General features: G+C 44.7%; 1 protein-coding gene across 5 annotated transcripts in view; it reads right to left on the bottom strand.

Moving 5' to 3' along the window:
• Positions 1 to 24,907, bottom strand: part of PLXDC2 (plexin domain containing 2) — a 365,033-nt gene that overhangs the window by 43,902 nt on the left and 296,224 nt on the right. For all 5 annotated transcript variants that reach the window (XM_070726234.1, XM_070726236.1, XM_070726237.1 and 2 more), the window contains 2 exons: positions 23,411 to 23,506; positions 12,394 to 12,475 (listed from right to left, as the gene is read on the bottom strand). In XM_070726234.1, the coding sequence (XP_070582335.1) occupies positions 12,394 to 12,475; positions 23,411 to 23,506 (178 nt within the window). The remainder of the gene's footprint in view (positions 1 to 12,393; positions 12,476 to 23,410; positions 23,507 to 24,907) is intronic.

Here is a 24,907-nt window from a genome sequence, read left to right as displayed (position 1 = left end):
GTCAATGCTGGAATGGGAGCAAGGTTCACTGAAGCAGCCAATAATGGTAACGGGCCCAAGGGACAATGTCCACGCAGGAGACCAGGGTCCCCAGCACCTTTGACAGAAAAGACAGTGGGACCTTCCGTTCCTGTTGAAGGCCACCTACCAGAGAGCAGATGCGGTGTTGTCGCTCTGGAGATAGATATACCCTCTGAGAGGCCGTGTCTATCACCGCACCCAGATGAATGAGTCTGGTGGCAGGAATCAAATGGCTCTTTGGCATATTGATGGTAAAGCCGTGATGTCGTAGACAAAGCATTGTGGTTTGCAAGTCCTCGTGCGCCCTCTGGCGGGTTGGAGACAGAAGTAAGATGTCGTCCAAATATGCTAGAATTCGGATTGGCCGGGACCGCAGATCGGCCAGCAGTGCATCCAGTATCTTCGTAAAGGTACGTGGGGCCGATGACAGGCCAAAGGGCATTGCCCTGTACTGGTAATGGACGTTGTGTAGACAGAATCGGAGGAATTGTCGATGGGCCGGGTGTATGGGAACATGCAGGTAGGCCTCCTTTAAATCCACTGAAGTAAGAAGGTCCCCTGCTCGAACAGAGGTCAGGATGGAGCGGAGGGAGGCCATCTTGAACCGTCGATAAAGAATATACTGGTTCAGACGTTTGAGGTTCAAGATGAGCCTGCAACCCCCGGAGGCCTTGGGTACAAGGAACACCTTCGAATAGAATCCCGTACCTTTGGAACTGTCCTGAACGGGTTCGATCGCTTGGATCTGTAAAAGGTGGAGAATTTCCTGATCCAAGAGAGACCTCCTTTCGGAATCTCTGGTGATGGGGCATGTGGTAAAATGCTGCGGAGGGTTGTGCATAAATTCGATCTTTAGCCCTTGTGAGATAGTGGCTAAGACCCAGGGGTCTGAAGTAGTAGCTCGCCATCTCTCGCTGAACTTTTGTAGCTTGCCCCCCAAAGGAATGCCATCCAGGCAGTCACTTGGAACGTCTGGCGTTCCGTTGCTGGTATCCCCGGAATGGTCGTCTGGTTTGGGAAAAGCCTCTGCCCCGTTCCTGGGAATACGGTCTGTCATTCCTATAGGATGTGGAGAAGGCCCCCTGTGAGTAAGGTCTGGCCTGCTGTGAAGTGGCGGACCACGAGTCCCACCGAAAGGACTGCCTACGGGAGTACAGACCAGTCCTTCGGTCCTGGCGACGGAAAGATCTTGGGAGGACCTTTCTCTTATCCTTATCCTCCACCAGGACAGGATCAAGGGCCTCCCCAAACAATTTTGTGCCCTCAAAGGGGGCCGAAGACAATGTCCACTTCGACTTGGCATCCACCTGCCAATTTCTTAGCCAAAGTAGACGCCTTGACGAAATGGTGGAAGCCATAGCCCTGGAGGCAAATTTGGCGGCATGCAGGGTGGCATCGGTGGAAAATTCCGCCGTCGCGAGGAGCTTATTCAAGTCCTGTCGCAGTCGAGTCTCGTCAGGACCCAGCCTCGCCTGAACCTCCTGGATCCACATGATGGATGCCCGACTGAAGAACGAGGCGGTGGATGCTGCTCGAAGAGCCCAAGCGGCCATCTGGTGGGTCTTCTTGAGAAGTGTCTCCGCCCTCCTTTCATCCGGTTTTAAATTGTCAGCCGTCTCTGAAGGTACGACAGCGCGGGAGACCAATGTGGCCACTGGTTTGTCCACAGGGGGAAACTGGAGCAGGTTCTCCATGCTGTCATCAAAGGTATAAAACCTGCGTTCCAGGTTGGAAGGCCCTTGCGCTGCCGCCGGATGCTGCCACGGGCGCTTAATATTCTCGAGAAAAATCTCCAATGCAGGAACCTTGTCCGATTCCTTGGCGGGCTCCTTACATAAAGCCGCCGAGGTGCGTGGCCCATCTGATTGTTCCACTAGCGGTGTTGCTCCTGGCACATCTAAGGCTTGCTTTGCCTTGTGTAATAAAACCCTAAACAAGGAGGGTTTAAAAAGGCCGGCCACTGCTGGCTGCTCCGGAACGGTGAATTCGTCATCCGACAGGCCATTTCCGTAGTCACTGTCGTCCTCAAAATTGGAGTGGTCAATGGACATAGAACCCAACCCAGTAGGGGGCGGTGGTGCTGACCAGATATCCCTGGGTTGGGTAGGCTGGGATGGAAAGGTATTGGCCCGTTGAGTTGCTGCAGCTATGCCCTGCGTATATGCATTGGCCACAATGTCCTGTAAGGTAGGTGCAAAGGCCTGCCAAGCATCTGTATGGTCTCTAAGACCCGCTGCCGTTGGAGTGAAAGTAGATGAGGGAACATAGTTTGGTGTCTGTAACCCCACCTGAGGCAGTGCCTGGCTATGAGAAGAAGAAGGCCTCTCGGGCCTTGCTGCAGTTGATGGCAATGGAGGGATCTGCCTGTCAGGGGACCAGTCTCTCTCGGTTGCGGTGCCCTGGAGCCCCATGGAAGCAGCAGGTGAAAGAGCAGATGGAGGAAGAGGCTGGAAAGGGCCTATAGTCAGTCCTCCTACGATGGGGGGGGGGGACAAGGCCGCCTCTAAACGCTGCTCTAGGGCCTTGATCTTGCGTTCAGCCTCACGCAGAGAGGAGCTCGATTGAGAAGACTTATTTCTAGGCTTGCTGGTCTTATCCTTCCCCTTGACAGGAGTCTTGACCGCCTGGGCCTGCTCCTCCCCAGTGACAAGCTGATCTGCCATATTTATTTTTTATATATATGGGGCAGCGTACTCACAATCCAGAAAAACAATGCACAGCCACAGTCGTTTGCCAGAAATAGAAGCCTCTCACTCACAAGTGATGTCAAGCAGGCAGGACTGACAGTGAAAAAACTGTCAGCCGACCACGTGACTCCATCGGCTGTCTCTGGGCAGGCATTAGGGAACTGATAACCTGGCCAGCTGCCCAGTTCGCACCTAATTAAAACGGCAAGCAATGCCGATCGCACTTCTGGCTTGTTGCCAATTCAACAAACGTGGCGGCGTGAGGAAGGGCCTCATAGGGCGAGCGCATCCTTGGCGAAGCCGGGAAACATCTCTGCCGCCGCCAAACGACCCTCTGCAAGCTGCTTGGCGATCCCCGAAGCCTCCGCTTGCCGCTCGCTATTGCGAGCGCTCGAACAGCTGTTCGGCGGCTTTAATGGCCGCCGCGGCTTTTTTTCTCTTTTTTCCGGCGTCCTTTGTCTCTCGCCGCCCCCGACAATGGGGAGGGGCGGACCCCCCCCATCTGGGGTGATATGGGCTTTATTAGACCACCAGGTCATACTAATAATGTAATTATAGCCCCGTTGCTCCTCGGTGGGCAGTACCCGCTGAGAGAAGAGGCCCCAAAAGGAGAAAAGGTGGGGGTGGTGCCCGCGGAGGGCAGAGACCCCATCAGAAAACCAGGAACCTATTAAATGAGAAAGGGGAAAAAATTACAAGGTTCACATACATTTATTAACATTAAATTACATTACATACTCAACCTAAAAGGGAGAGAAAAAAAACTCATGTCCTTAACCTCGACTGAGTTTTTTAAAACTGGATACTTGGGGCAGCAAGGGGGCGGTACCTAATTATTATGTATTTATGTTAATTTGAAACTCAGTCCTACCAATAAGACTTGTGCTAAACCCATGCTGGACTCTCCTTCCAGGAGGCATGGGAGAATATCCCAATGTACTGATTGGGAATTCTGGGGGATAAAATCCACGCAACTTAAAGTTGCCCTGGTTGAGAAATATTGATCTATACCAAGGTGTATTTCTGTGGTGGACAAGCTAATCCTGGACAGGGCACATAGGAATTAAATTTCAAGGCAGCCAATGCTGATTTATAAATGGCCATGTATTCATGTAAGCGTACAACCTGTAACTAAGAGATGCCCAATCCATCTCTTCTTGGGAGAGATATGTTTTATGACACATATATAAAGTGACACCCCTGAGCTACTCATAATCAGAAGGGAACAATTTGCCACAGCCTACTTTCCATGGCGAATTTGCTGCAGGACAACTTGCTGTGGGACAATTTAACAAATACAAAAGTTAAATTAATTTTGATGGAACTGTGATGTATAATAATAAAACCAAGAAGTCCAGAAATACTAGAGTCACAGTAATTTTAATAAAAACATGGTCACCAATAATAAAAATTGTCCTAGATCATCTCATATATTTTATGTGAGTATATTATAGATTTAGATTTAGATTTATTGGATTTATATGCCGCCCCTCTCCGCAAACTCGGGGCGGCATATATTATCCTTTTAAAAACAAGCCACAAACTGAAGAAATGAGGATTAAATAAAAGCAAGGCATGATATCATCCACCAGAGCCTTGGGTCAAAGTTTAGCATTGCTAGGAAAAATAGGTAAGTCTTGAATAACTGAACAAATATTTCAGATGCTAATCTTGAAAGAAATGAGTAATACAGCTGATTTTCAATTTATAGCCAATCCTGCTTAGTGATCCTGTAAAGTTATGATGGACCTTACCAGGGCTACCTATGATCAGGATTCCCTAAACAGTTAGCCTAATGCAGTGATGGCAAACTTATGGTACTAGTGCCACAGATGGCATGTGGAGCCATATTTGAGGGCATGTGAGGCATTGGCTTATGTCAGTTCCATCCAATTATTTTCAGACTTCTTTTTGATTGTTTTCACTCTTCCCAGTCTTCAGGAAGGGTTGCTAAACCCTGGGGATGGCGAAAAACAGTCCAATGAGCCAACTGGAAATTCACTTTCAAACTTCCAGTTAGTCCATTGGGCCATTTTTCGCCATCTCCAGGCTTCAGGAGGCTTTCCTAAACCCTGGGAAGAGCAAAAAACAGAGAGCAAAGAGTGAAACATTCTCATGCTGTTTTTGATTCTGGATTGTGTAACACGTACTGTATGTGAGGTTCACTTACGCCACTTGATCAGTATAACTTAAAAGTGCAGTGTATTAAATTTCTAGTTTTGTATGTTATTCTCAACATTCTTGCTAAATCCTTTATTATACTCAATGTGGAATATTTTAATTTTAAATTTCCAATCCATCTCAATAATTCCCAGTTTGGATCAATTCCAAACACAGATTTATGATGCTGGGAAGAGATAGTTGATTTTCAAATACGTATTCTAATTTGATGTAAAAGCTATATTTTTTCCACAACGGGATCTAAAACTACAAGAGCATGTATTTTACTGAAACTGCAATTCATTAAAGCAGTGCCATTGGGAATTAGGAATAAAATACATAAATGCAATAAAATCACTATAATTCATTTTTGGACTTTTTTGTTCTTAATCCAGATATTAACAAATTAGTCTTTATATACGTTTTAAATTGCAATCCATGAAAGAATAACAAACTCTATGAAAATTAAAGTGTAAATCATTCAACATGGATTGATAACACCGGATGTAATTTTCTGGACTTAATGACTATGTGTATGTCGTTAATAAAATAAACCACTCTGAAATGGAACAAAACAGATTCATCTTGATAATATTGATTCAATGAAATTATTTTATTAAAGTTGGGTGTAGAAGCGGCACTATTAATGTAAGACTCTGTGGAACGAATACTGGCTAATTCCAGACTGAACCAGAAATAATAATAACTCAATTAAAGGTGGAGTATATACAGTGGAAAGCATTAACAAATATGGATGGATATGGAGGTTGGTGGGAGTAAGGCTGGGATGTAGAATTTTGAGGGAATAATCCTCAAGCTGGTCCCATAGGCCAGAGGTCCCCAACCGTCGGTCCGCGGACCAGGACCGGGCCGTTGGGGGTTTTCAGCCGGTCCGCGGCGCCGCTGCCCTCCCGGCAGAGAACATTATGCAGGACGGGGTGGGGCGTCGGGCGGTGACGCAGCCCTCCACACTTCTCCACAGGGCGGGGAGAATCAGGAGGCTCCTTTGGCGGCTGGGGGCTGCCTGGCTTTGTGATTTTGGCTGGGGAGGGAGTTAGGAAGGTCCTACTTCTCCCCCCCCCAGCCAAAAATTCAAAGCCTATCTGCTGGATACGGGCGATGAGTGGGACAGAGCGGCGCGGAAGCCTCTTGCAGCAGCTGCCACAGCCACCGGCTTCGGCGCCGCTCGTCCCGCCCATCGCCCGTATCCAGCAGAATCTGCTGCCCGAGTGCTCTTGGCCGGCGGGATTCAAAGTGCTGGGGTGGGGGGGTATCCTGACAGCCCCCCCACCCCAGTGCTTCGCCTCCCGCTGGGACACCCCCCACCCCAGCACTTTAAATCCCGCCGGCCAAGAGCACTCGGGCAGCAGCTTCTGCCAGACACGGGCAATGAGCGGGACGAGCGGCGCCGAAGCCGGTGGCTGTGGCAGCTGCTGCAAGAGGCTTCCGCGCCGCTCTGTCCCACTCATCGCCCGTATCTAGCAGATAGGCTTTGAATTTTTGGCTGGGGGGGGAGAAGTAGGACCTTCCTAACTCCCCCCCCAGCCAAAATCACAAAGCCAGGCAGCCCCCAGCCGCCAAAGGAGCCTCCTGATTCTCCCCGCCCTGTGGAGAAGTGTGGAGGGCTGCGTCACTAAGCTCCACCCCTCCATAACCCCACCCCCATATGACCAAAGGCCCCCCCCCCACCGGGCCGTGGAAAACTCGTCTACCTTAAAGCCGGTCCCTGGTGCTAAAAAGGTTGGGGACCTCTGCCATAGGCTATACCTCATCCTGCAGCAACAGGATGAAGTATATTTTTTGGGGGGTTTTATTTCTGTTTACGTTGTACAGTCTGATGATTCTCCCAATTAACTGTCACTTTTAATTGTGAGATTAATCCTAATACAACAGTGTTTTTTCAATTCCACAGCTATATCCACTGACATCACTTATTTTTACTTTTACTGGACCAAATGCTCATCACTATTCTTAGGAAAGTAGGAGTGAATATAGCAAGCATTTGGAACCTTATGCCAAAAAGAAGAGTGGGAAGTTGCATTAGCATGTACTTGCTATACGAGGAGCCAACTGCCAGAAGGTTGGCAATTATACCTTCATTATACCTCCCTTGTGAGCACAACTGATGCTTCAAATCACACCTCCATCAGAGAGCTGAAAGTGAACTTCCCCATTTTTTTCAATGGGGAGAGAAGATCCAGCATCAAAGGCAGAGTCCGAGAAAAGTACTGTGCTTCTCAGCAAGCATTTATTTTTGTTAGATTTGCAACTGTACTCTTCTATTACTTACATATCCAGAAGGTATACATAATACTACTCCATCCCCCTACCCCCAAAGTACAGGTAGTCCTTAACGTATAACCAGCATTGGGATTGGGATTTTATTTGCTAAGTGATGTAGTCGTTAAGTAAATCATCACTTATTGTAACTGAATCCAATTTTGCAGTCATTTCACTGCAGCGATTAAACGGGTGTTTAAAGCAAACCATACGGTTGTTGTGAATCCAGCTTCTCCCATTGACTTTGCTTGTCAGAAGCTGGCTGGGAAATATTAAATTGTGATCATGTGACCCAAAGACATTGCAACTGAGCCAGTGAGCCAGTTGCCAAGTACAGTAGTACCCCTAGATACAAGCATAATTCGTTCCAGAAGGGAGCTTGTATGTCGAGGCAACTCGTATCTGGAACAAATTACTTTAGACGTTGTTTTTCCCCTCCGAGATAACCAAAAGCAAGGATTCTTGCGCCACCTAGTGGACGCTCAGCTCGTATCCTGAATTTGAGCTCGGGACTAGAACAGAAATGTCTCTCCCCTCGTGGCTCGTATCTTGAAATACTCGCATGTAGAGCAGCTCGTACCTAGAGGTACTACTGTATCTGAATCACTTGACGGTGAAGGTGATGTGGCCATTGTATTTTTGAGAATGGCACATAAATAATTCACCTTTTTACAGTGCTGTTGTAATTTTTAAATAATGTTAAATAAATGGTTGAACGTGGATTATAAGTTGTAAGAATTGTTGTTACAATCCTTGAACCAGGGTGGACTGAGAGGAGAGACCAAAACTGAATGCTGAGTTTCTGTGTCTAAAGTGAGAACCAGCTGCTGATCTACAGACCACAAGTTTATTTAGCACACCTTATAGATTGACTTGTAGCCTAACACTGCCAAGAAAAACTTTTCAAAGTGCCACAACAGAGTTCACAACATGGAATAAGAGGAAACATAAATCAGGTCTGCTATGTCCTTATAATTTCATTTCTTTCACTTTCTATAACTATTCTTCCTGTCCATTATCTCTGCTAAAAATGATAAATTATAATTTTGAAGGGAAAATAAATATAACTGAAAAGACCCATTTAGTCAGAATGTTAAGCATGTTCATAACCTTTGAATGCAGAAATGTTCTTTCTGAGCTTCATTATATGCTGTATGTTCTCCAGAGTATCATTAGATTTCTGGAAAACCTTTGAAAAGCCGAAGGCCTTTTCTCTCTCCTTTGCTGTTATCTTACCATTAACTAGAATTTCTAACTCTAATTTCTAAAGTTATAAGTACAACAGCATAAAAAAAAAAGAAGAATCAACAGCAACACAGCCTGGTTTCCACAACAATGTGGCAATTGAATTCATTCATGCTATAACAAAGTCAGCAGCTAAGAATTATTACTTTGCACTTTAAATTCCAATTATTTTGTGACTCTCAAATTATTCTTCCTGATACTATACTGAAGGCCAAAAATATAAACATTGTGGCAAAACAAACTAATAGGAAATGCTGAGTAAGTCAGAAATAGTCTAACTTGGACTCAATGTGGAACCCTGAAAATTTAATTAAGTGTTTTACATTTTTTGGAAGTGAGAAAGATAATAACAGCTTTCCAATAAACACATGAATTTTCTTCTTTGAAAAATGGAAGGTTTTTTCCTAACACAACAGTAGCAGGTTCATTGTCAAATTGGTGGCACTTTATATGAGACATTGAGAATAACTGAATTGGAAAGTTTTACGGCACTCTCTGGGAACATAAATTGTCTTTATGTTCATGCTTTGACAAGATCCTCGCATCAGTAATATGAGAACAGATCCATTGTGTAACCTGTTCTGATCTTGATAAACACATACAACTACATTATGAAAAATATTAAAACTTTAGAACTTGTAATTATAAGATCTTTTTTTCTGAAGAATTATACCCAACAATATTTTAAAATTGGATTAAGAATTGTACTTTAAACAAGGAAACATAATTGCCATAACAAGTCCCAAAGACAAATTTAAATGTTCAGGAATAGTTTTCAAAATTTTCTGGAATACCATATTAATATATTAGATATTAACTTTTTCATGAATATTTAATAGAATTATAGCTTGTTATGATTTAATATGTACAGTCCTGATCTTTTCTGTTGCAAGTTAAAGTACAGAGTTAATTCTTTCTCATCATTAAGTGTTGTACCTTATGATTCTTGACTGTTCTGTCTGGGTTCCCCCAGACCTCAACACCAACTGGAAAAAACAGCCAGACACTCTGGTAAAAGCCAGAAGTACTTTATAGCTGGAAAAAATAAACACAGAGGAAAACCTGTTCTTCCCAACAGACAGGCTATAATACTTTACAGCAGAGTCCTGATGTCCAGACAATACAGCAAGCTTCTTGCTGGCACACCCACCCCAAGGTTACAGTAGTCAAAGGCACAAACCAGGATTCCAAGACGCCAAAGTTCACAGCCAGGTCCCAAAACTCTCAAAGATAAAACTCCACAAGCCAGGAAGGGTGGATCTGCCTTTTAGCCTTTCCAAAGAGCACCACACCCAAACCCAGCTGTTGCCTCTTTAATGCTGAAAGTACTTAGCCAATTGATCCCTTCTCTGAGTAGCTCTTCTCTGTCGCAGATCAATTATGGCCTGTGCATTTTCCTCTAAGGAATCCAGGCTGCTTGCTGGGGAGAGCTCCCTCTGGGGGGACTCTGGCTGTCCTCCCTCTTCTTCAGCCTGGGATTCCTCCTCCTTGTCTGCCTGCACCTCCTGTTCCTCAGCCTCTCCCTCTGAGCTGGAAACCGACAGAAGATCAGCCATTCCCCGAGGGGCCTCAGACGGAACCACAACACCTGACAAACCTATATTTTCTTTTATGTACACTGAGAGCATATGCACCAAGACAAATTTCTTTTGTTTCCAATCATTTTGACCAATAAAATTCTATTCTATTTTATTCCATTCCATTCTATTTTATTTTATTCTATTGCACTATAAGACTGTTGGAGATGTATTCAAGGACAGATCAAGTTATGATGAGCAAATTCTGTATTATTAACAGAATAACAAAGTTGGAAGGGATCTTGCAGGTCATCTAGTCCAATCTGCTGCCCAAGCCGGAGACCCTACATCTGCCTCTACGTAGGATCAAACTCACAACCTCCTGTCTGTGAGGCAAGAGCTCCACCTCTAGGCTACAGCAGCTGTACATCACTGATGAAGACATGATGATGAAAAGCATGATTTATATATAAAGGGAGTGCTATAAAATATGCTAAAGCATTTGTTTCATTATGCTGAATGCACTTATTTATTACCAGTTTGTTGTCTGTCACATTGAATATAGAAATGAAATATTCCCAGTGGAGTTTCTCAGTTGACAGTTCATCTCCAAGTTCTATTGTTATACAAGTATTAGATCCAATTGCATATTAGAGTGCATTTACATGATGCTTTTTAAAAATAATCTTTTTTTCAAATGTTTAGTTTTGACTCTTAGGTTTTTTTTTAACAAAAAAAGGCGAATAAATGCTTGTGCTTTGCCAACTATTCAGAATAAATGTTATAAATTTATTTATTAGAGTTGGAAGGAACCTTGTAGGTCATCTAGTCCTACCCTCTGCTCGACCAGGAGACCCTATGCCAGCTTGGACAAACAGCAGTCCAATGTGTCCTTGAAAGTCTCAAGTGTTGGAGCATTCACAACCTTCGCAGGCAAGCTGGTTGATCACTCTCATCATCAGAAAGTTCCTCATTATTTCAAAGTTGCATCTCTCTTTGGTTAGTTTATATCCGAAATTCCTTGTCTGGCTTTCTTGTGCTTTATTTACTTATTAAATTTATATGCCACCCATCTCACTATCAGGCAACTCTTGGCAGTTTACAGTGTTATAAATAATGACATAAAACTATTAAAAGTCAAAAGATGAAAACATTGGGCAACTTAAGTTAAAACCTTAAGTTAACAATAAAAGGAATAAAAAAGCCAATACATACAGAGAATGAAAGTGAAATCTATTACTCTAGTAGCCTCTAAAATGCTCCTCTCCATAAATAAAAGGAATATGCTTGTGTTTGACTGTTGAAATTATAATTGGATAAGAAATCCTAATCTCTAACCACATTTATGTTCTTAAACAAAAGAATGCATTTTTTCAATCAGTAATTCTCTTTCATTCTAGCTATTCTTTAATTTTAACTATGAGTATATCGTACATATGTCCAATATATAATTTAACTTTTTTTGTTTTTACAAAGAGCAATATTTGCACTATTTTTTACAATAGAAGCCATCCAGAGTCCTGCTGGAGTTGGGCGGCATATGAATATCACTAAATAAATAAATACATAAATAAAATAAAGCTTGTTTTTAGCCCGTATAACCACTGCTGGATAATGATTTAATGGACAGCCTGTTGCCTTTTCAATTATATTTCCTACCTCTTGCCCATATCTTGTACAGTGATCCCTCGAGTTTCGCGATCTCGATCTTCGCGAAACGCTATATCGTGATTTTTAAAAAAATATTAATTAAAAAAAAAAACCACTTCCGCGTTTGGCTTCGGGAGTCAGCCGGGAAGCGGCGCGGCTGTTTTAAAAGGTCGCAGCTGGCCTGGGGGGCTTCCCAGCACCCCCCCGAACCCCCAACCTGGGTCTTCCCGGCCGCCCACACAAAGAGGAAACCCCGGCTCCTCGCTGATGCCCGCCGCTCGCCCGCCCGCCAGCAAGAGGGGGAAGACCCAGGGAAGGTTCCTTCGGCCGCCCAGCAGCTGATCTGCTCGGTAGCGCAGCAGCAGCGAGGAGCCGAATCGGGGTTTCCCCTTTGCTTGGGCGGCGGGGAACGCAAACTCCACCATCTACGCATGCGCGGCCATAGAAAAAAGGGCGCGCATGCGCAGATGGTGTTTTTACTTCCAAAACCCTACATTGCGAAAAATCGATTATCGCGAGGGGTCTTGGAACGGAACCCTCGCGATAATAGAGGGATCACTGTAATTCCAGGGCACTCCCTCTAAGTATGGCAAAGAATCCTTTTTTCTGAGTGTTAATTATGCTGGAAGAATGTGGTTACCAATTAAGATCTCTTGGGAATCTTAGAAAGGAACCTTATAATTTCCTTTACCATAACTGAAAAGGTCAAAAAGAATTTGAGGCAATAAATGAGCTCAATTTAAAGAATCCATTTATTATATGGACGAAAGGAAAAACCGATTCATTATCAAGGCCATTGTATGCCAAAGACTAAGGCTAGCAAGCTTTCTTACCTTTGGAGTTTATTGCACCAGCTGCAGTTGAAACCAATCTGAGACGTGATACAGGGTTCACAGCTGTTAAACTGAAGACAAGCTGCAAAAATATAATAAGATAAAAATAAAATGTACATACGCATAGAGGCAAGAAAATATTTATCCATTTTATTTTATTTATTGGATTTGTATGCCGCCCCTCTCCGGAGACTCGGGGTGGCTAACAGCAACAATAAAACAGTGTACAATAGTAATCTAATACTAAAAACGATTAAAAACCCATTAATATAAAAACCAAACATACATACATACATACCATGCATAGAATTGTAAAGGCCTAGGGGGAAAGAGGATCTCAATTCCCCCATGCCTGAAGGCAGAGGTGGGTTTTAAGTAGCTTACGAAAGGCAAGGAGGGTGGGGGCAATTCTAATCTCTGGGGGGAGTTGGTTCCAGAGGGCCGGGGCTGCCACAGAGAAGGCTCTTCCCCTGGGTCCCGCCAAGCGACATTGTTTAGTTGACGGGACCTGGAGAAGATCCACTCTTATACTGTTCATTTTAATAAGCTATACTATAATCATTTTTTTTCAGGAATTTATTCTCTTCAAAATAAATGAACAATGGTTGGAGGACAATAATTTGACAACTCCAGAACACACCATCACAGTGCTTCTCAAATAGTAGGACGGGCCCCCCTGAGGGGCGTGGAGCAATGCCGTGGGGGCATGTGACCCAGGGGAACATGATTTTTTTGCTGCAGAGAGTAGGGGTTTTTTGCACTGAACAATAGCACACAGCACAGAGCGGGAGATATGAAGTGTAGATAACAAACCCTTAAGAGACACCATGGAAATATATTTAACAGGAATGAGAAGAAAGGAGGAGAGAGACAGAGATATTGAGACAAATATAAGTCTCCTGAAAGCTAAGACGAGGAAATATGATGAAGCATATGTAGCACTTGGATTCACTGTGAGTATGGTGGGAGATGAGGAAAGACTGGTATGCAGTGATGGGCTCCTACAGGTACAGTCAGAAAAGCAGAATCGGTAGAAAACATTTAATTTTTTTTCTTTTTTCCCCTTCTGGGCTCTGGGTATGTTTTTCCTATTGCAGTAAATGAAGTTGAATGTGTATAATTTTAGAAGAGCTCTCTCTCTCTCTCACTGTGTTTGTGTGTGATATGTATGTACACACAGTGTAATATATATGTACACATATAGCATATGTACTTAGAATTAAATAGTATATTTTGTATGTTCAGTAATAGTAAATAGATAGGGAAATTGTATCTCTTTGAGGCAAAGATAGGCCAGGCACCCTAACCCTAACCCAAACCCTTAACGTGAGTGATGTCACGTTGGCCCCCTTTAAGCCAGTCACATGACCTTTAAACCACCCTCGTCACATGACTGTCAAGCCACTCCCACCTGGTCACATGGTTGGCAAGCCACACTCACAAAATAAGCCACAGCGTGGTAGTAAAAATTTTTGCAGCCCTTCACTGCCAGTATATTTACTGTGTCTAAATGTTGTCAGCAGACAGCAAGTAGCTAACTAAATTAAGGCATCACTTAAATACATTACACCCTAGTTGCTTGAGATTTTTCAGCAAAATTGTGCCGAATATTGCAAACAGTTGTCCCGGTGAAGATTAGGGCCGGGGTGTGAAGAGTTTACTTCTTCCTGGTGGGGTGGGGGGTGGGCATAACAGAAAATAATTAAGAAGCACTGCATTATAGACATATATAAATCTATTACAGACTGAGCTTATACAATTAGTTTTGATCCAATTTGTAATTGTAATGCCTTTTTATGTTTTGTACATCTCCTAAATCTGCCTTTCTGCTATAAAGTTTTCTTATTTGTTTCTTTATGTCTGTTTACCTTTAACAGATGGACATATTAAAAAGGTTAGGAAACTGTGAAAGAGCTATAACTGGATTAAAAATAGTTCAGCTGCTGAAACTGGTTTCTTCAAATGGAGCAATTTCCATCCCGATCTTGTCTATTTCTTTTGTTGTTTATATTTTCTCACATCAGTATCCTTAGTGGATGGCTAACCTCTGACAGACATTACTTGAATCTACTAGCTGTATCTATACCTTTTCAAACGAATTCCACAGAGTTCTTTGATACAACATTGTTTCAATCAATGTAAAAAATCTGAGATAGCAATATGTCATATGTAGATATACATCAATGACATGAGCAGGGCAAGCAGATGGCTAGTAACAAATACAGAACTTATGAAAATCAATCAAGTAAGTAAACCTATAATAAAATTGTAAAAAAAGCAACCAGACAGTGGAAATGTCAAGAAAATAGATGGGATCAACTAGATGATATCCACAGTTATATATTACAAATTACACTTTAACAATTGTGAGGACCAGCTTCTAATATAATGTTGAAGGCACTGACATCGGAACTATGTTTGCCTCTCTTTTATGGATATAATTCTTTCAAAGCCCTGCAGTTTATCTCAAAACGAATAACATTTCCTCTGTAATTCCATGGCTATTTCTCATCTAAGAAAGATCAGTATCTGCAAACTCCTGCTGCTTTTGTCAAAATGATGAAAACAATATCATACAGTTAGCCATGACCCATTTGGTTGTGTATATACTGTCATAACACATGTACAAAAGAAGCAAGTCTTGCATTGTGACATTGATTTTATCACTGTTTACATAAGAACATAAGAAGAGCCATGCTGAATCAGGCCAAAGCCCATCATGTCCAGCATTCTGTGTCACACAGTGGCACATCAATTGTACATGAATTTTTGAGCAGAAAGAGAAGGCAAAACTCTCCCTTTCTCTTGACCCCCAACAAATGGCACCCAAGGGAAGAACCGTTGTACCTACCTGAACGGTCTTCTCAATGCACTGGAAGGAGAGTCCAACATGGGTATTACTCCAATCTTATTGGTAGAGACTGAGTTAAATATTAACATATTAATTGAGCACCGCCCCCTCTGCTCTTCCCATGAGCCAGTTTTAAAAACGAAGACCATATAAGAGGATAACCAGATTTATTATAACAATCAACAACTGACCAACTGCCCACTCCGACGTCCCTGCACCCTTAACATACTGGGTGGGTTTGGACTCTCCTTCCAGTGCATTGAGAAGACCGTTCAGGTAGGTACAACGGTTCTTCTCCACTGCATCTGGAAGGAGAGTCCAACATGGGATATGCCAGAGATTTACGGCCCATGGGAGGGAGAAGGTCTTGTCAGGGACGTTGGGGAAACACAAACTCGTTGTAACACATGTCTCCCAAAAGCCGCTTCAGCAGCTGCAAAGGAGTCCAACTTGTAATGCCGTATGAAGGTTGATGGAGCTGCCCACGTCGCGGCCCTGCAGATGTCATCTATGGATGCCTGCGTAACCCAGGCTGCCGAAGTGGCCGCGCTCCTTGTAGAGTGAGCTGTCACTCCTTCTGGTACAGGTAGCCCTCGAGCTCTGTATGCCTCCGCGATACAGTCTCTGATCCAACGGCTAATTGATGTGGATGAAATTCCAAGTCCCTTCTTCCCTGGTGAGAACGCGACGAACAGCCTCTCTGTTCTCCGAAAGGATTCTGTCCGCCTCACATAAATCTTGACCACACGGCGTACGTCTATCTTGTGCCATCTTAACTCGGATGGATGGTTACCGTGGGTGCAAAAATCAGGAAGGATCAGTTCCTGCTTCCTATGAAATTCTGAATTTACCTTTGGTATAAAGGAAGGATCCAATCTCAGTACCACTCTGTCCGGGTGGAAAATGCAGAGGTCCGGCCTTACTGACAAGGCCGATATTTCCGACACTCTTCTTGCCGACGTAATGGCAACTAGAAATGCCGTTTTAATAGACAATAATCGTAGTGATATGGATCTCAAAGGTTCAAACGGTGGCTTAGTCAAGGCCCTAAGTACTATTGTGAGGTCCCATGATGGGAATCTCCGAACCGGCGGGGCATGCTGGTTCGACGCTCCCCGCAGAAAATCCTTCACCCAAGGGTGGTAAGCTAAGGACCTCACCTCCTCCACTTGTATCATGGTGGAAAGGGCCGCCACATGTCGTTTCAGCGTATTAGGTGCTAGCCCACGCTCAAGGCCCGCTTGCAAAAATTCAAGCACAGTTATCACCGACGCCGTCCTAGGATTTACTTGTTGCTTTCCACAAAATCCGCAAAAGGCTGCCCATGTCGTTTGGTAAATTCGAGACGTTGAAGGGCGCCTTGCGGCCTGCATAGTGTCAATAACCTTGTCCGGTAGTTTCAATTGTCGTAGTCTGAGCCGTTCAAGTGCCAGACGGTTAGTTGAAGCCACTGGGGATCTGGATGTTGCAGGCTCCCCTGGCTCAGTGATATCATCCGGTCCGGAATCCTCCATGGGGGTGACACCGACAGTGCCACCAGGTCGGAGAACCACGGTCGACGGGGCCAGTGAGGAGCTATCAGCAGCACCTCTGCTTCCTCTCTCAGGATCTTGTCCACCACTCTCTGGATCAGGTTCGTTGGTGGAAATGCGTACAGCAATCCCGGTGGCCAAGGTGTTAGCAGGGCATTGATCCTCTCCGCTCCGGGCTCTGGAAACCGTGTGTAGAATCTCGGCAGTTGAGCATTCCGAGAACTTGCAAACAGGTCTATTGACGGAGTCCCAAACTTGGTGACTATCCGTTGAAAAATGCTCGGCTCTAGCATCCATTCCGACGGATCTAGGGTAGACCGGCTTAGCCAATCCGCCTGTGTGTTGCTGACTCCCGCAATGTGTTCTGCCTCCAGGGACTGCAGATGACTTTCGGCCCACTTGAAGAGATTGTCCGTCTCTTCCATGAGGCGGTGCGACCGTGTGCCCCCTTGGTGATTCAGGTGGGCCCTGGTCGCGACATTGTCCGTGAGCACCAACACGTGCCTTCCCTGGACCAAAGGTGTAAAAGTCTGTAGAGCTAGGAACACTGCTCTTAGTTCTAAGAAGTTTATGTTGACGGGCGATAGATCCTCCGCCCTCCACAGGCCTTGCGCCATCTGGGTCCCGATGTGGGCGCCCCATCCTGTAAGGCTGGCATCTGTAGTCAGGATAACCTGGTTCCGCCTTTGGAAAGGGGATCCGACGGCTATGGCGGTAGATGTCCACCATCGTAAGGAATCCCTGACCTGCTGAGGTAGGTGCACTAGCCTGTGGGAATGGCTCACCTTGGTTCTCTGAGCCGGAAGGAGGAACCATTGTAGTGTCCTTATGTGATATCTGGCCCAAGGCACGATGCCAATGGCTGACACCATGGTACCCAGTACTTTTGACAGGAGAGATAAGGGAACTGGTCCCCGTTGGATGCTGGACACTAAGCGTCGCATGTTGGTCTGCCGTTCTGCCGATAGTGCTACCGTGCCCGCCTGAGTGTCTATAACCGCACCAAGGTGTAACAAACTGGTGGTGGGTGTAAGTTGGCTCTTTTCCACATTGATGGTGAAGCCGTGTCGTTGCAGTGTGTGAATGGTCTCGGCTAGGTCTCTCTTGGCCGCTGCCTGGGACCTGGACAATATGATAATGTCGTCCAGGTAGGCCATCAATCTGATGGATCGTGCCCGTAAGCTGGCGGTCAGCACGTCCAGAAGCTTGGTGAAGGTGCGTGGGGCCGATGAAAGGCCGAATGGCATCGCCCTGTATTGGTAATGCCTCCCTTCTGTGCAGAAACGGAGAAACCTGCGATGCTCCGGATGTATTGGAACGTGTAGGTATGCTTCCTTGAGATCTATAGATGTTAAAAGATCCTGTGCTCGTATGGAAGCCAGAATGGTGTGTAAAGAGTGCATCCTGAACCTCCGATATCTTATGAAGAGGTTCAGTTGTTTCAGGTTTAGTATCAACCTGCAGCCCCCGGAGGCCTTGGGAACGATGAATATCATTGAATAGAACCCCTGGCCTTCCTCCTGCTGGGGGACCTGTTCTATGGCTTGGATGTCCAACAGGTGTGTGATCTCTTTGCGCAACTGTAACTTCTTTTGAGAATCCTTTATCGTGGGACAACGTAGGAAGCGACTGGGAGGTGACTGAACGAACTCTAACTTGAGTCCGTGTGTCACGGTGGCCATAGCCCATTTGTCTGAGGAGGTCTTTTGCCAGGTGGTGTTGAATCCCTGGAGCCTGCCTCCTAAGGGCTGTGAGGTGGCTGAGTCACTTCGTGTTACGCTTGAACCCTCGTTGGTTGTTGCCACGAAATGGCCTTCTGGACTGTTGGTAGCCCCTTGGCCTGTCTTGAAAGGAACCGCGGTCGCTCCTGTAGGACTGCGTGTTGTATTGGCCCTGAGTAAAGGAGCGCTGGTTCTGGCCAGAGTTGGCAGAGGCATCCCAACGAAAGGATTGACGCCTCGAATATGGCGTGGATCTACGGTCCTGTCGACGGTTAGACCTGGGGAGGACCTTCCTCTTGTCCTTGTCCTCCACGAGGACTTTCTCTAGCAGGTCTCCGAATAGGGTTGAGCCTTGGAAGGGACCGGATGCCAGCCGCCATTTCGACTTGAGGTCCGCCTGCCAGTTTCGTAGCCACAGGAGGCGGCGGGAAGACAGCGTGGCGGCCATGCTCCTAGTGGAAAACTTGGCCGCATGCAAAGTGGCGTCTGCGGAGAAGTCCGTCGCCGCCCGCAGCTTACTCAGATCCTGGCGAAGACGTCCGTCCTCTGGACCAAGGCGGGACTGCATCTCCTGGATCCACAACATCGATGCCCGGTTGATGAATGATGCTGCTGCAGCCGCTCGAAAGCTCCAGCCGGACATCTGATGAGTCTTGCGCAGTAACGTTTCCGTCTTTCTCTCTTCAGGTCTCAGGCTGTCGCCTGTCTCTGAAGGTACTAAGGCGCTTGAGACCAGCGTTACCACAGGCTGGTCAATCGGAGGGAATTCCAGTAGTTTCTCCACCTCCTCATCGAAGGTGTAGAATTTCCTCTCCAGGTTGGTAGGGCCCTGGGCTGCTGCAGGATACTGCCAGGGCCTCTTGATCCCTTTTATAAAAATGTCCGAGGCAGGAAAGTGGTCAGACTCGGGCTGAGGCTCTTGTAGAAGTGTGGTTGAGGTGTTGCCCGTCTCAGTGGCTTCTGTTGCCTTCTCTGACCCAGGAAGGTTCATCACGTGTTTGGCTTTATATAACAAAGTCTTAAAAAGCGTGGGTTTGAACAGCCCCACCGTGGGTGTCTGTTCTGGAGCTGTCTCATCTTCTGAGAAGCCATATTCCGGTTCGCTGTCTTCAAATGGGATTGGCTCTTCCAACAAGGACCCCAAACCCGAGGGGGGCGGTGCTGACCACAATTCCCTTGCTTGATGAGTCTGCCTGCCATACTGCTGCGCTCCCATAGCCCTGTTCTGCGAATACGCACTGGCTATAATGTCCTGCAGATCTGGGGGCAAGTTCTGCCATGCACCCGGCTGCGATCTCAGTCCAGCTGCTGTGGGGGTGAAGGTGGCAGATGGCCCCTGGGAGCTCCCCTCCATGGGCCCCGCTGACCCTGGTCTGGCCCAGGAAGTGCTGGGGGATGGCATGACTTGAGGCATGGCCAGGAACTGTCTGTCCGGGGACCAATCCCCTCCAGGGTGGGCCCCCATAGGCCCAAAGGTGGCTGGGGGCGACATTGGGTCAGATCCCTGTCTCTGGCCTGGAGGAAGTCCTGCTGGAGAAGAGTGCAATGCAGCTTCCAGCTTTTTTTCGAGCGCCTTTATGCGCTTTTCCGCCTCTTTAATGGAAGAGGTAGAGGCAGGGGAATGGGAGGGCTTGGCTTTCTCCTTCCCCTTTCCCTTGGCCTTGTCCTTTGGTGGCCTAGGGGAGTCAGGCTTATCACTGCTCTGACGGTCTTCCATAGTACTCACAGTATTAATTTAGCCTCCAAAAGCCTTTGGTTTGTGCTCCGGTAGCTGTAGCCTCACTGCGTCATGTAAAAATGGCGACTGTGACCCTGCTGGGTTCGCGCCTGCGCACTGGGCTTTAGGCCCCTTCGCGCTCTTTTTTCCCGCCTGGGGGGGGGGAAAGGCTCCTTCGCGCCTAATGACGCGACGCCCCATCCGCGCGCCCCAAAATGGCGGCGCCCGCGCCTCCCGGCGTCCGGGCTAGTCCCCAGGGTCCTCCGACCTCTGGGACTCCGCTCTCCTCTCGCTCTTCGCCTCCGCGGCTGCAGGAGAGGGGCAGAAGCCTTCCTAGCCGCTCCGACGGCCGCGGCTCTCGGCGGCGATTCCGGCGGCTTCGGCGGCAGCTGCAGCGTTCCCCGCGCTGATCAGCTGTGAGGCGCTTCCATGCCTGGCGATCCGGCCGCCTCCGAGCCTCCCAGTGGAGGGGCATTCCCCTCCACTTTCGGCTCGCAGCCCTGGTATGACCTCGGAGGTCAGGGACCCCAGGCTGGCTGCTCCTCTGCGGGGTGTTCCCTCGGGGGGAATACAAGACCCCTGAGGAGGACCGATGGGGGCTCTGCCCTCGGAGGGCAGGAACCCCTTCCTCCTGTTCCACTTCTGTCTTCAGGTCTGAAAGAGAAAGAAACAGGTTAAAACAGGTTATACATTTTTATTCATTTATATTTTTCATTTAATTTAATCAAAAGGTCTCAGACCAAACTCAGTATGTCTCTACTCTTAGACTGAGTTTTTAAAACTGGCTCATGGGAAGAGCAGAGGGGGCGGTGCTCAATTAATATGTTAATATTTAACTCAGTCTCTACCAATAAGATTGGAGTAATACCCATGTTGGACTCTCCTTCCAGATGCAGTGGAGAATCCTGCCTGCTTCAACCAACATAGAGGCAGCACTTGGATATCCGTTTCAATAACCACCGATACACTTGGCATCTTTGAATCTGTTTAATCCTGTCTTGAAGCTATCCAGGATGACAGCTATCATGATCTCTTCCGGAAGTGAATTTCATAAAGATTAGATTTATTGGATTTATATGCCGCCCCTCTCCGCAACAACCCTCTGGGTGAAGAAATATTTCCCTTTATTTGCCTTCACTTTCTTACATATGAGCTTTAGAGAGTACTCCCTTGTCCTAGTATTGTGTGATAGAGAAAATAATTTATCTCTATCCACTTTTTCTATCCCATGCATGATTTTATAAACTTCGATCAAGTCACCTCTTAAATGCCGTCTTTCAAGGCTGAAGAGACCAAGGCATTGCAACCTGGTTTCACAAAGGAGGTGCTCCATTCCCTTGATCATTCTTGTTGTCCTTTTTTGCACCTTTTTCAGTTCCATTATATATCCTTCTTGAGGTGCGGTGACCAGAACCGTACACAGAACTCCAAGTGTGGTCTCACCATCGATTTGTACAGAGGCAATACAACACTTGTCGACCTATTTTCGATTCCCTTCCTAATTATGGCAAGCATGGAATTTGCTTTTTTTACTGCTGCTGCGCACTGGGTTGACATCAAAACCCCAAGATTCCTTTCTTGGGTTGTCTCAAAAAGCTTGGTCCCTATCAGTTGATAGATATAATTGGGGTTCTTTGCCCCACTATGCATAACATTGCACTTGTTTAGGTTAAAATGCATTTGCCACTTTGTTGCCCACTCGCTCAATTTCGAGAGATCTTTCTGGAGTTTGCCTCCTTTCCATCCCTATGAACATAGCTGCTGAGAAGAATCAAATGAATAAAAATATCTAGGAAAGTCAGTGGACTAGGTGTTTAAGAGGAGGCCCAATCATGTAGATATAGCTTACTGTGTGAGACAAGAACACGTGTTTATCCAAGATTAAAAAGTAAGATCTACAGCAGTGATTTTCAACCTTTTTTGAGCCGCGGCACATTTTTTACATTTACGAAACACTGGGGCACATTGAGCGGGGGGAGGGTGGGGGCTAAAAAAAGTTTGGACAAAAAAATTCTCTCTCTCTCTCTTCCTTTCGCTCTCTTTCTCTCTCCCTCCCTCTTTCTCTCCCTTCCTTCTTTCTCTCTCCATCCCTTTCTTTCTCTTCCTTCCTTCCTCTCTTTTTTGCTCTCTTTCTCTCTCCCTCCCTCCCTCTATTTCTTTCTCTCTCTATCCTTCACTCCCTCTCTTTCTCTCTCTCTTGCTTTCTTTCTCTTGTTTTCTTTCTCTCTCTCGCTCTTTCTCTCTCTTGCTTGCTTTCTCTCTCTCTCTTACTTGCTTTCTCTCTTGCTTTCTCTCTCTCTCTGAGCTTCGTGGCACACTTGACCATGTCTTATGGCACACTAGTGTGCCGTGGCACACTGGTTGAAAAACACTGATCTACAGTATCATAGTGTTTGTATTATGAAATTTTGCGTATCTAATTTAAGACCAGGGATATATTAATTATTCCATGTCACCTCCAAACAAAATCAGGCAAAGTAAGATCTCTAGAAAGGTATATTATGGCTGCTTCCAACCTGGTGTACTTAATGTTCATATTCCTATAGTCAGCAAAGGTAATGTATCATGAGAGTGCTACTTCACAAAAAAAAGGTACACAAACAAAAATCAACATATATGCTATTACTTAAAATATTAAATTATAATTGGATTTACATACTACAATGCCTTATATTTAGATTTTACTTAGCATGTTTTCTGAACCTATTCATAGTGGTATGTTACCCATTGATTAATATAATATGCAAATCAGCTTAATGTGGCTTAGTCAACAGAAATATTTTAGACTGTATCAAAAAGTGTGAACCTACTAAATTTTCAAGCAAATGTATACATACAAACACACACATGGAAGAAAAAAACACATAAATGACCAAGAAATGACTAGATAAGAAATAGATGCATGTCGTAACAATAAATCTACACAAAGATTCGAACCTACAACCTGATATTTTGTTAAAAACATGGGATTTATTGAGACAAAGTGGAAGTATGAAAATGACATTAGCACATCATATCCACCACTATGTTACTATGCTGGCTTGAAATATCAATAGGTATAAATAATACTCTATTGGCCAAAATGTAAAAATATCTCCCTTTTTATGCATTAGAAATGCTATAACAGAAAAGTGGCATGTTTTAAACACAGCCTTTAAAAACTGAGTATTTTAACTGCTTGTTAAATATAACTTACTGGGCAGAGGAATCATCTCAACAGCTGACAGATTGGTGACCTTTGACATCTGAAGCTCCACTTTGTGATATTCGTAGATTGTTCTTCTACGAACATCTATAAGAAAAAATATATTAGCATTGAGTTATGTTGCTTAAACTTTATTGTCATAAAATATTTCTATTATCAAGTCAAGATATGTGTTATTAAAATTATTTATGTGTTAAATACATTTTTAAAAAATTAAAGATTTTCATACATTGGACTATTTATCTCCTTTTTACTGAAATTAAGTTTGGATAGGGTCAGAGTTTAAATTTGCATTTAAGCACTTCCCCTAAAATAAAATATTCATTGTAAAACCATACATGGCTTGCTATAAAAATATACACTGTTCAACAGAAAAATCAAATTACTTTGCACCATTTGCTGCTTGCTTTATTACATATTGTTTTGTTTGTAAATTATATTCAGTGGTAAAAATATCGTTATGATGGTAACACTGGTTTATGTCATTAAGAAACTAAGAACCATCAATTATATTTTCTTCTGGATTTTCTGATTGCAATAGCAACAAGACACAGGAAAGATTTGAAAAAAAGCCATTAAACAGATTTCAGTATGAATCATAACTGAAGAAGATAGTCCAAAGTACAAACTATATAATTGCAGACATAAAATTGTTAGCAATACAAGATAATTTAGGATTACGATCAACCAAGGAACTAATTTTGTTCTGCTAAACTACTGTTACATTCATGTTTGCAATAGCGAAATACTTCCTGTTTGAGAGGATTAGCTGGTAACATTACTGTTGCCTAGTGCTCAGTTGGGGGTTCATTTTTGTCTAGATTCCCAGTAAATTGCCCATTGAAGTAGTACCCATCTATTTACTCATGGTCCTCTGCTTTCAAACTGAGGAGTCAGAAGAAGCTGGAACAAATGATGGGATCTCCTCATGTGGCAACCCGGTTTTGGATACAAACCTGCCAATTCTTCCCTAGCATTCTTATCATGTGAGCTACTGCACTCCACTTCTGCTAAACTAAATAAGGGATTCATTACATACCTTCTTCAATATCTTCTTTCATCTTACCTTTGAGCAAATTAAGAATTCAACAACTTAAAAGTAACTAAGTATGCTGGCTCTGTTAAAAAAGTGCTATTGCTAACATGTTGTAAGTCGCCCTGAGTCTAAGGAGATGGGCGGCTTGAAAATCGAATAAATAAAAATAAATAAATAAATAAATAAACAAACAAATAAATAAACAAACCAGCATTAATGTCCGTTAATCTTTCCTAATTTCTTAGCACTGGAAGATTCAAACAAAGTGACAATGCTATCGCTTTTATTTATGTGCTCATTTATTTCCTTAAAAAAACCCCACATACCAAATGACCATTTTTTTCTTTTGTCTGGGTCTTTGGCTTCTGGTACTTCAAAAGGGTTCATTCCAAATATAATTTTTCACTGCCTCAAATGCACTAAAAGGGTTCGTTCAAAATATAATTCTTCAC

The sequence above is a fragment of the Erythrolamprus reginae genome, chromosome Z, assembly GCF_031021105.1.
Source record: "Erythrolamprus reginae isolate rEryReg1 chromosome Z, rEryReg1.hap1, whole genome shotgun sequence".
Taxonomy (NCBI): Eukaryota; Metazoa; Chordata; class Lepidosauria; order Squamata; family Dipsadidae; genus Erythrolamprus; species Erythrolamprus reginae.
This window is presented reverse-complemented; position numbering and strand designations above follow the sequence as displayed.